The sequence below is a fragment of the Adiantum capillus-veneris genome, chromosome 22 (genome assembly GCF_014529385.1).
Source record: "Adiantum capillus-veneris isolate H3 chromosome 22, ASM1452938v2, whole genome shotgun sequence".
Classification (NCBI taxonomy): domain Eukaryota; kingdom Viridiplantae; phylum Streptophyta; class Polypodiopsida; order Polypodiales; family Pteridaceae; genus Adiantum; species Adiantum capillus-veneris.
The window spans coordinates 33,493,385-33,505,441 of record NC_140952.1 but is presented as its reverse complement, the minus strand read 5'-3'; the positions used below and the strand labels follow the sequence as shown (position 1 = coordinate 33,505,441).

Genomic DNA, 12,057 nt, shown 5'->3' with positions numbered 1-12,057 from the left:
AGAACGTTCCAACAAACTGTTGATGCGAGCGGAAAATCCGGTCCATCATTCTGTTGAACGTGGTAGGAGCATTTGTTAGCCCAAACAGCATCACTAAAAACTCATAAAGACCAAATGTCGTTCTAAACGCAGTCTTGTGCACATCCTCTGGCCTTATAGGTACCCACTCTTAAGGTCTATTCTGCTGAAAATTGCAGCACCCTCTAAACGATCGAGAATATCATTAATTCTAGGAATAGGGAACCTATTCTTGATGGTATTCTTATTCAACGCACGGTAATCAAAACACATGCGCCATGAGCCATCCTTTTTCTGCACTAGGAGCATTGGGGAGCGAAAGGGTGAAGAACTAGGCTGAATCAGCCCCTTCTTTCATAACCCCTCAACCTGGCCTATAATCTCTTTTTGCTGCGCCACACTAACCCTGTAGGGAGGTCTATTTGGTGGGCTACACCCTGGCACCAAATCTATCCGATGGTCCTCAGGTCTCTCTGGCGGCAATTGCAACGGTAATGAATCAGAGAAACAGTCACTAAACTTTTGCAAAAATGCTGACCTTTCTTTATCTAACACAGATAAATTTGACTGCTCACTATTTGAGACATCACGTGCAAAAATCAAGTACACAGAAAGATAATTCTTTATTACAGAAGTGATAGCAGAACCAGATACAATAGGGACTGACTCTCCTTTAAGCTTTACATCCAAGATGTGAGTTTTGCCCCTATGCTGTATAGTGATCTTTTTGTTGTAGGCATCCAAAGCTCCATGCACTCGGAACATCCACGGGATCCCCAACAAGGCGTCACAACCTTCGAGCTGCATGATGTAAAACTCTTCCGTCTCCACATACGACTGAATATGCAGACGCAGTTTTCCAATGATAGGAGTAACACACTCTGAGTGGCCAGGACATGCCAACCCTGCCTCTGCTGTGTACCCCTTCTCTTCAGCTCTGATGCCCAGCTTCATAGCTAACTCTGGTGAGATAAAGTTGGCCTTGGCACCTGGATCAAAGAAGATGAGTGCCGTCCGATCTTTAACTTTTCCCCATGCCTTGCATAACTCACTGGCATCTGTGCTGGGCCTGTCACCCACCATGTCTGGCACTAAACCTGCCGTGGGTTTTGGCTTCTTCCCTTCTTGGTCTTGTTTATCCTCTGAGTCAGCTGGCCATTTTCTTTGTGGACAATTAATAGAAAAGTGACCAGGCTGCTCGCATATAAAGCATTTGTTCTCAACCACTAGGACCTTCTTTTCCTCGAGCGACTTGCGCACAAAAGGCTTCCTTTTCTATTTCTTTGCCTGCGCTCGAGAAGTCCCGGCTGAATCCTTGGCATTGGTGGCCTTTTTCACAAAGGGGCTTCTTCGCTGAATTTTTCTTTTGCTGCCCTCCTTTGTCACTGCTCGGAAATCCACTGTCCTCTCCTTTCAACAAGGCAAGACCAGTGCTCGCAACTTCCATAAGCTGAGTAAGGGTAGCCACTCTGTTCTTTGTACAGTAATCGCGAAGCCCTTTAGGCAGCCCACAACAGTACTTCTCTATCTGCTCTGTCAATGGCACAAATCTGTAGGTCACTGAGAGTAACGCTTTACAAAACCTCCTATTGTACTCCAGCAAGCTCTTTCACGAAGCTGAAGTAAGCTGGTGCCAATCTGTCAGGACGTCGGCTTCAAATTCATTTGATAGCCAAGCAAATGCAAACATTTGCTTGAAGTAAACCCAAGTGGCGGGTGCCTGTCCTTGCATTAACAATGTTGTCCACCATGTAAGTGCATTGTCCTTTAAGAAAGTGGCAGCTTTCCTGACCTTCGAGGCCTCTGTAAAATTCCCTCCCGCATAAGCTGTATCAAATTGCTGGAGGGAAGTAAGGGCCTTTGTCTTATCCTCGAAACCATTGAAGGTACTGAACTTTACTGTTGCACCACCTTCTTTGTAAGTCTTCGGTTTCTCTAGTGCTCCCAAGTTGTCATACGGAATGGTCTGCAACATGGGCACTGTAGTAGGCATGATCGACAAGTCTTGGCCATTCACATTTTGCGTCAGAGGTGCGATATCTGGCTGCTGTCCAGAAAAACCAGCCATGTCAAAATGACCCTGTGGCACCCCAAACTAGCCCTGGTTGCAGTGGAACCTTGCTGCATGCCGATACTACCATACATGGGGTTTGGCATGATGCCTTGCATACCCCCGAACACTGTTCCTGGCATGTACGGCTGACTTCCAGGCGCATAACCAGCCATACTTTGGAACACTGATCCACCCCCGAAATACCCAGGATGTATCGTGGGTGGTGGAAAAACTGAGTGCATAGCCTGGTATCCAGCTCCCTGTCCATTCAAGACAGCATGCTGGCTCTGAAAGGTGGCGGGCTGAACTGGCATAACCTGTGGAATAGGCGTTCTAGCCACCTGCACAAGCGCGGGAGGAACCTGCTTTGGAGCCCCCGACTCCGCAACATGCGAGTGTTCCCTTTCCTCCTGCGCCACATGAAGTACCTGGACTTGAGCATCAACAAGCTCCGTACGTGGCGTAGGTTGCCTATTTTGCTGTTGCACTAGTGGCGCTTGCAAGAATTCCATAAACCTCGGATTCTGCACCAGCTGCGAAAAGACATTCACCGCGGCCACTAACGGAGTCTGGAACGTATCATCCTCAAGTTGCCCAGTCATAAAGCCCTGTACTACTGGAGGGACATTCACGTTGACATGACGTACAGACTGACGTGGCCGTTAGCTCTCGCCAATCTCAAAAACCATAGGAGTCTCCTGCCTGTCCTTTGAAGAAGAACCCTCTTCCATAATTCCCTTCCCCTTGTTGGCCATAGTGTAATCCCCGCGTTCCTGCACTCTGTGTCTTTACCTTAAATAATCCAGGCTCACTCTTTAAGGAAAAAGTGATTGATATCCCGGCAATGGAACCATGAAACCAGCCCGTAGGGCGGTAGGCGTTGGCTTTCACTCGAAATTCTTTACTTTAGACACACACACAGAGCACTTTGCAAAGGAGACCTGTAACGGGAATTAACACTTAATCACACACACAGCTCGGAAGCTAGAATGCTCCGAGCAGACGCCGACAACCTGTGGGCCCCAAAATTGGCGCCCCTTTCGGTATTTCTTTATTCTTTAGGAGGGTAAAGTACAAAGAAGAGTCTTGGGAATCCTTTGACTGTATCCCCCTAGATACTGCCTGTTTTGGCCAAATTTCGGCAGCATAACAGCCCCTAAACTTGCGCGAAACCAATTCCCTTGTTGGAACGCTGATTCAGCACGCTGTATTTACTGGTTTTTGCCCTGTATACCCTCTGATTCCTGCCCAAAAACAGTAAATTCAGCACGCTGTATTTACTTGTTTTTGCGCAGTTTTCAGCTTCAAACAGTCCCCTACCTGTCCTTTGCCGGTGAGGCACGATTCCCAAAGGTTCTGGCGTTTGTATGGCTGAAAAACAGTAAAATTACAGCGCATACACAGCGCTGATTTTGCACCTGTATGGTGAGGTTATGACCCTCACCATTGCCTGCTTTGGAGTAGCTGCTATCTACCCCTGTTCCTGCTCAAGGAGGCTTTTGCCTGACCACAAAAGCATGAACCCACACAGCTGTACATCAGTCAAATGAGGAGCCCTCTTGTGGGGCATCACATAACTGCACGTAGGGGAGAGAGAGAGCAGTGTGTAGTGTGCAGGGCATCACTCCTAGCACCACACTGTACATGAGAGGGAAAGGAAGCACTCCATGGCTCTTAACCTGTGACAAATTGCAAATGAAGGCCTCTCCCAACTTAAAAATCAGCGCCCATTTTTCTGTAGGATGAAAGTTCATGAAAATGTGACACTTGGCACATTTACAAGCATTTTCCCGTTTCGGGTTCGCCGCTTAAAAATATCATGACCGGTTGCCCAGTTGACTTCGCGGCAGAGTTGTAAAATGTTCCCCTAGTCATACCGGAGGTAATGACGCGAACACATTTCACGGCCCAAAATAGTAGTTCCCTAAATTTTAGGAGATGCTTCCGTTGGGCTCCCAATGGTCTTCTGACCATCTATCCTCATTGGGACCGCATCCAAAATTGCAATGTGGCCCAACTGTCGGATACTTTTTGTTGGTAGTCCCACCTTGACTTTACGCCTTAATTGAGTTCACTTCCTAGTATCCACCAACTTGCTAAGTGTGATGGGGGGACCTATATGATCTTGCTTTGAGCCTAGACATCCTCTTACCATACGAATTCCAGTGCCGACCACTACCTATTTGCGGGTGAAACTACTGTTCACATTGGCCATGCAATGTCCGACCGTTTGCTACTTCAAGAAGAGGGTCTCAAAAACAAAACAAAACCCCTTGGAAAGAAACCAACAACTAAAGTTAGCAGTTGCCACGTCCTCGTGACATAGTTAACAGTTGCCACGTCCCCGTGACAGATCACATCATGCATACTACCTGGGTCAAACATTATGACAAAACGGTGCCCCGACGTGCGACCATAACATTTAATGAGAGAATCATCAATGGGAGGGTCCTCAGAAACTTTGGGCACAGTTGTGTTATCATTCATTGCATTGACGGATGTAGTGGGTGCTGTGGGTTCTTTCGATTCATTCGATTCAAGCTTAGGACATGTTCTTTTTATGTGACTCTTAATGTGACAATGAAAACAACGACCTTCCTTAGAATAAGTGCTTTGTTCTTCCGAAGTGATGTATCCTCCTACAATTCCTTGTGCTACTTTTTCATCTGGAGTAAGCTTAGGTTTAGCAGGTGTGTTAGCCTTACCCTTAGATTCATTGGAAGAATTATTTGATGAGAGACTGTTGGAAGATTGGTTAGAAGAGTTATCATTCTTACCAATCTTACCGTTCTTACTGTTCTGCGGGTTCTGAGAAGTTTGCGAGGTACTTGTGGAGGTCTTGTTCTCCTTAGGCTTTCCCTTGTTGTGCTTCATCTCCTGTGCGAGAGCAATCGCTACCGCCTTGTTGAGATCGATTGGATCGAGTACCTCGACATCGTACTTGATATACTCATCCAATTCAAAGAGAAAAGCCTCTTTGCGCTCTTCATCCGACATGCGTAGTTGGGTACCTAGCTGCAAAACACGATTACAGAAAGACATAACCGGCATACCATTTTGCTTGAGAGCGCGCCAATCGTCCTTCAACCGTGCGAGGTACTGAGGTGGCATAAACCGCGCCTTGAGCTTGTCTTGGAAATCAACCCAACTAAAAGAGAGGGGCATGAAATCGTCGACTGCCTCTAGGTGCGCGGCTAGCTGTGCCTCTTGCCATGCGTGGTACCAATTAATGGCATCACCAGCAAGGTACATAGCTGCCGTCAAAACTTTGCTATTGCTTGTCTTCTTAGTTGTCGCAAAATAAACATTAAATTTACTGAAAATCAACTTTTCTGTAACTGGATGGTTGGAATCCACGTCGTGGCTTGCGCCACTTGACGAACTCCCACGATCTTTGGGTGGTTTGGTCTTCGAGGCTAGGACTTCGGCAATCAATTCTTGAGTGCGTAGCTCTCGTCGAGCTTCACACTCGGCCTCCAAAGCTAATCTACGAGCTTCACGCTCGATCTTCAAAGCCAATCTATGAGAGGCACGATCGGCTTCCAATGCTACGTTTCTTGCTGCCGCTTCTTCCTTCCTTAGTTCTTTTCTTTCTTTTCTTGTGTTGGCTCGCGTTCTAAGGCAAGGTGCTTGTATTCTTGCCATATGGCCATCATTTGCTTCATCATTGCCTCCATAGGGTCTGGTGTAGATGGCGAAGGGGGAGGGTTGAAGAAATTATCTCCGGGTGGGGACGAGTCTTCGTCGCCTCTCTCATGCTCGTCACCTGTATGCGAAGTATCCATTCCGCTTCGGGTGACGACCATGCACTATTATCTTGGGGTCTTAAGCTTGCGAGGAACTTGGGTTCTTGAGGTTCTTGAGTTGTTGGGTCTTGAGGATCTTGAGGTTCTTGAGGGTTTCTTTCGCTTGCAAATCGCGTTGGAGAAGGATCTTCTATTCACCCGAGTTCTACCCTTTTCTGTGGGCGCACCCCTTGGTGGCCTTGCGCTCACACCAAGGTTGCTTTTTCCCACTTCACGTCGATTGGCCGGCCGCTAAGTGCACGGTCCTCTCTCAATGAGTGAAAAGAGACACAAGGGGAGGTTGGACGAGCTCTTCTTTCTTGGGATTCTCGTCACTCTTCAACAAAACACGATTAGGAATCGCCACGCCCAAGTAAACTTGGGTTCGTGCGATTGCAACAAGCAAAAAAATTCTTGCGGTTCTTGTGGTTCTTTCCTTGAGTAATGTAGAACACTTCCAAAGCTTTGATACCAATGTAAGGTGCAACAGAATGAATGTTGTATTTTCTCAAGATTAGTGATCTTTATTGCTCAAGGTTCTTTTTAGTTCTTAGGGAAAGAGAGAGCTTTCCGTCTTGTGGAGAGTGCTATGATCACGAACAAAGTGAGTGGATATTGTGCGTGCAAGTGAATGAGACTGAGAGAAGGAGAGAGAAGAGATACGACACCGAGATGTTGTAAAACCCTCCTCCGAAGGCCCCACTCTCCTCGGCGAGAGTGGTCTAACTTTGATTGCACAAAGGTGTACAATGGGAATGCAATGGAGTGATACAATGGGACTATGCCGATGACGACGATGGCAATGACGACGACAACTCGATGGCTGAAAATTGGGATCTTCTATCTGCTGATTTTCATGGACTGTTTTGGGGCTGAAATGACTGGTTTTCTTCTGCTGCTTATGGCTGAAAATGACTGTTCTTGTCGGGGGTCATGCTGAGAATGAAAACGCTGAGGCTGCTGCTCTGTAGGCTGCATTTTTAGGTGGACAACCTTGGCTGAAAAACGCTGCCACAGCAGGTTCGCTAAAACTGAAAAAACGCTGGGATGGGTAGCAAGGTCTAGCGTTAGTACTTGATGAGAAAAACGCTGAAGTGACTTGCTATGATGGGGCTGATTTGCAGGTGGTAAAAACGCCAGGCAGGGTTGGTTGTTGGCGATGCTGGATCTAGGGACTGTGGGAGAAAACGCCAGGCATGGGAAGTGGATGGCGAGGGATCTTGATGCTGAGGGGGGTACTGCTGAGAAGTTGCCTGTTGAGCGGGAAGCTCCTGCTGCCTCTTCTGCCAGAAAGTGCTAACTTGGGTTTGCTTATATATTAACTTAGCAAAATTGCCCTACCTACTTTTGTTGGAAAGTCACTTAAAAATAATAAGTGAAAATAACCAATAAATAGGAAAATAGGCTATATGCACTGGAAAATTCCCCTAACTGATGCTAATGGATTCTGATGGGAATTCCGATGATCATGCTGTGTGCAACCAGAGGATATGCATCTATGCTAAGTGACTGGGCATGCACTGTCTACGAAAAGACTCACAAAAGTGCCAGATCACTGCTAATCTAACTGACTGAACTGACACGAACCTTGCTATGGTGTAGCTTGTCCACGGACACATAGGGTTGGGATGTGTCACGTGACAGATTGCTAATTGCATTGCCGATAAATCATGGTCTGAGATCCGAATGAATGTTGAATGTGATTTGTCATGTTATGTCCTCTCATGTCAAGTGATGTCTTGTGATGTGACTGTCGATTTGGTACATGTGCTAGATGTGTGCACCTAGTGCGTCGGTACTAACAGTCAGTGTTTGTTAAGACAGTTTGTGGCTTCTGTCTGTTTTTCAGGCGTAATCGAGGGCGATTACAATGCTTTAAAGAGGGGGATATGTCAGAAACCTGTGAAGTGGCTACGGTACACAAATACCTGCCCGGCTGGCTGTTGTAGAATTCCGGCTGAAATGATGACGTGGCAGTCCGTACGATCAACTTTGCGTTTTGCAGCGGGAAAAGTGGAATGCTGACGTTGCAGCAGCGTACGGAAAAGCATATGCGTGGGCTGTTTTTGTCTACGCAAGGCTTGAGAGAGAGAGAGAGAGAGAGAGAGAGAGAGAGAGAGAGAGAGCTTTACTTTAAAAAAAAAGCTTTGCTTTATTTGCACTAAGCAAGTGAGAGGAGATGCTTTATTTTGATAATGCTTTTGGAATAGCTTTTGGGGCTTTGCTTTTGACATCGCTTGTAATCTCTTTATAAGTGTTGTTGGGCTCTCACTTCTCAGAGCATGTGGATGCAGAGTCTGAGAGTGAGTCCCAACCACTCCCTTGTACTTCGAGTTGCAGATTAATAGAAAAAGAAATACCGAAAGGGGTGGCAGTCTTTGGGGCCAATATCTCTAGGCACGGAACTCGGCCGAGCCAATGTTGAATCAATTGTGAACTGTGAACTGTTTTGAAGTGAATTCTTGTAATGTCGTGGTAGAATCTCGACTTGGAGTGTCCAAGTCTATTACAGAAAGCTATGTCAAACTGCTGTATGAAGGCCAAAGCCTTCGAAGCATCTCTATAACCAGGAAATGTGTCAATTGTCCACCTTTCTTGAACTCTCGGAACTCTCGGACTTTTTTGCTTTTATCCTCCAGAAAGTCATACTGATTGGCTTTATAAAAATTCTTCTTTTTTGCATAAAAGCTGCTATCATCAGAGTCCGAACTATCCGAAGACGAGTCCTCTATAGGACTGTCAAAAACTGGGCGAGATTTATGCTTCTTTGCCTTTTTATTGCCCTTTCCGAAGCTTTGCTTTGTACTTCGCTTTTTGCCTTTTTTGTCTTCTTCGCTCGAGTCAGAGGTGCTAGAAGAACACTCAGAAGAAGAAGAAAAAGAAGAACTGGGTACTCCTTCAAAACGAACACGCTTCTTCTGCTCTCTTGTCAATGGAAATGTAGACAAACGACCCAAATAACCCAGGAAGTCAGTTCCTTTTTTCTGCTTTTTGTCGTGCTTTTCTGCTTTGTTCTACGCGTCGAAAAGCTGAGCAATTCGTGCATCATCCACCTCTTCTAATTCTTGCTCTGTATACATCCTTGGAGTAGGAGGTTTGAGGGGTGGTTCTGTGGTCTGCCGCCACTGTGCATGCACCTCATCGAAGCAGGTGTGGCTCATAAATTTTGCAAATTTCGGGTCCTTCGCAAAATTTAGCATCATCTTTGTTGCATCGCCGATCATCGTCGACGCTCCGTCTTTTCGATCTCCCCCAGAGTAGGCCGAGGCGGGCCATACTCCTCGCGTGAATCTTCGTTGTGGTCTCTTTCCGCATCTCCGGATGCAGAGGAAGGCGATTGATCTCCGTTTGAAGCCATAAGTGCCGCGTAAAAAGGATCGGATTTGACGTAGAAGAGAAATCACTCGTGCTCTGATACCACTATGACAGACTTGGATGCTCCAAGTCGAGAATCTACCGCGACACGACAAGATTCACTTCAAAACAGTTCACAGTTCGCAATTGATTCAACACTGGCCCGACGGAGTACGTTGCCAATTTTGCCCCAAAGACTGGCGCCCCTTTGCAAAAGTATGAGCGAGTGGGAGGCTCTCTTACAAGGGATGCTAAAAGCAGAGCCCAAAAGCTTCAAAATCAAAAGCTATCCCAAAAATAAAGCATAGGCATTCTTCTCACAAGGCCTCTTAGGAAAATAAAGCAAAAGCTCTCTCTCTCTTGCAAATTGCGTAGCCAAAAAGCTGGCCCAAAATCTGTCCTGCTTTTCCATAAGCTGCTGCCACGTCAGCATCCCATAAATCGTGCTGCAAATTCCGGTCTGTCCGTACGGTGCCTGCCACGTCAGCATTGCAGCGAGCGGGACTGTCTGCCAGAAAAGAGTGTGTGTGTGAAGTGGGCAGCCAGCAGCCACGTCACCAGTTTGTGACATCTGCACAGAGAGAGAGAGAGAGAGAGAGAGAGAGAGAGAGAGAGAGTCATCACTTTTTCAGGTACGGGAACCTCTTCCATTGATACTCCATCATCTACCAATTGCAGTGACATTCGCTTTTTTTGGAGATGGTGATTTGGTGGTATGGATTTTAATGCTCTTTTTTTTCTTTCTGTCGGAGTTTTTGTTTTCTCAGTAGTTGGCCTAACAAAGAGGGTGGATGTAGGATGCCACAGGTCATGGATCCAAGCTATAAAGAGGAGCTTGTGATGAAAGGAAGGCTTACTGTCACCATGAATGTACATGGGGATATCTGTGCTGTTCAAAAGGGAGGTGGTGTTGGTGTGAGCTCAGGGGAGATCATGCGATGTTTGAGGATTGCTTCTACAAAAGTTGCTGACGTTACTTCATCACTAAAGAAAGCAGTTAGTAGCTTGCTTGCTTTCAGAATAGTGAGTCACTTTGTGTGCCATGAATCAAGAGGGATCAAAGTTGGGTTTATTGCTGCAGGCTGAAGCTCATGAAACAGAGAGAGCATTTAGGAAGGTCAAAAGACACAATACTGTGTCTGGTATTGAGCTCAGGACAGTTGAAGTCTTGGGGACGATCAAGGCAGACATCGAAATGAGGGATGCCATCCTCGACAGAGCTGTGAAGCCAAAGGTCGAATTAACTGATAGCGAGGACTCAAGTAGCGAGGATAGTGACGATTCAGACAGTGAGGACGAAGTCTTGGGCTTGGGTAGAGCTGTAAAGCAGGAAGATGCTCACTCTGTGCTTTCAGTAGAGGCCATATTTCAGGGGGGAGCCTCAAATTGGTATGGTCTTTTATTCACTATTTTGTTTAGGGTAATAAGTGTTTCGTTATCATTGGAAGGCTAATTATGAATAATGGCAGGGATGAAGACACCAAACCTCGTGCAGCTGCCTCTAGTGAACTGCCACTAGGTCGTAATCCAGGTATTATATGAACTTAGCAACGTTGATTCTCACTGTGATGTATCCTTGCAAATATAAACTTTAAAAGCTTTTTGTTCGCATTTTTTCTGTAGACTGCCCTTCTCTATCTTGTTAGGAAGGATAAAATACAAGGTGTTTGTGTGTAATGTCTAATTTGGCTGAAGCAAATAAGGGATTTTGTGCAGGGAAAGCTGATACCAAATCAAGTGCCAAATCTCTGGATGGAAAGCCTGCATCGTTGATCGATGCTGTTAAAAAGAACAGAAAAAGAAAGAAGACCAAAAAGAGGACGAGCAAGCAATCTTAAGGCTGCACAGTTGGTTATCTCCTTCATTGCTGGCTTGTCCTAATTGTCAGTGTCATGATAGTTAGTGTTGCCTTTTTGGTAGTGACAGATGGCGTATGATAGTTTTTTGGTATGTCGAAAGGTGGAAGGTAAGAGCTGTAGAAATAAAACATGTGACCAAATTTTCTTTCAAATAGACTTGGTAACTCTTGAGCAATTCAATTTGAGAACTGGACAGTGGTTGGAAAACACGGTACAAGCCTGCATTAATTCAAGAAATGGTGGGGAGGAAGGAATACTAAACGGACTCTTAGTAAGGGATGTGAAGTCAAGAAAGATGTATCTGAAGTTACTCATCTGCCATCATGCTAGCTGTGGCAAGGTTTGAGTAGACCCTCATTGTGGTCTGCACAGAATTCTTAAAGTCGTCTTCAGTCACTATCACATGTAACTACGGATTGATTGGGCTGAGTTGGTTTAGCTTGGTAGTGTAGTGCAGCTGGAGTAATAGGATAGGCATCTGTGTACTTGTCCATGTGCATGCCTTCTGACATCACCCTTACTACTAAGTTTAATCATTATTGGGTAGATAGTTGACCCTTGCTCTGTAAGCTTAAAGTGTTAACGATATATAGTATTATAATTGTGGAGAAAATAATGAGCAACGGGGCTGTCTGTATGCGTTTTAGTCAAATATCATTTCATAGTAATGTCCTCAACACATCGAAAATTCTCAACTATGATGTTAGGCGTGGCTCAAGACTTGAGATCAGAGCGCTTTGGTGTGTTGGTTCATATGTCGTGCCTTTTTGCCATTGGTATTTCTACTTTGAGCCTTCATTTTGCTATTTCTTCTGTTTTTAAGACTCAATTACTTTATACTAGGCGTGTAATGATTGATAAGCTATAAATATGACATTACGGGGTAGGGAATAGTCCCTCAGCGACCCTTCAACTCCTTGGCTCCCCGCGGAGCCATGGGGTAGGAGGGTCACGAAGGGGGAGGAGGATTGAGGAATGGGGGAAAGGG

The 12,057-nt window shown here is 45.8% G+C and overlaps 1 protein-coding gene across 1 annotated transcript in view; it reads left to right on the top strand.

Moving 5' to 3' along the window:
• LOC147429137 (exosome complex component RRP45A-like) overlaps positions 1-11,615 on the top strand; it is a 58,862-nt gene extending 47,247 nt beyond the window's left edge. Inside the window, exons 5-9 of the mRNA XM_086495229.1 lie at positions 9,843-9,923; positions 10,018-10,206; positions 10,292-10,599; positions 10,680-10,741; positions 10,927-11,615. Of these exons, the coding sequence (XP_086351355.1) occupies positions 9,843-9,923; positions 10,018-10,206; positions 10,292-10,599; positions 10,680-10,741; positions 10,927-11,048 (762 nt within the window). The 3' untranslated portion in view covers positions 11,049-11,615. The remainder of the gene's footprint in view (positions 1-9,842; positions 9,924-10,017; positions 10,207-10,291; positions 10,600-10,679; positions 10,742-10,926) is intronic.
• Positions 11,616-12,057: the final 442 nt, after the last annotated feature.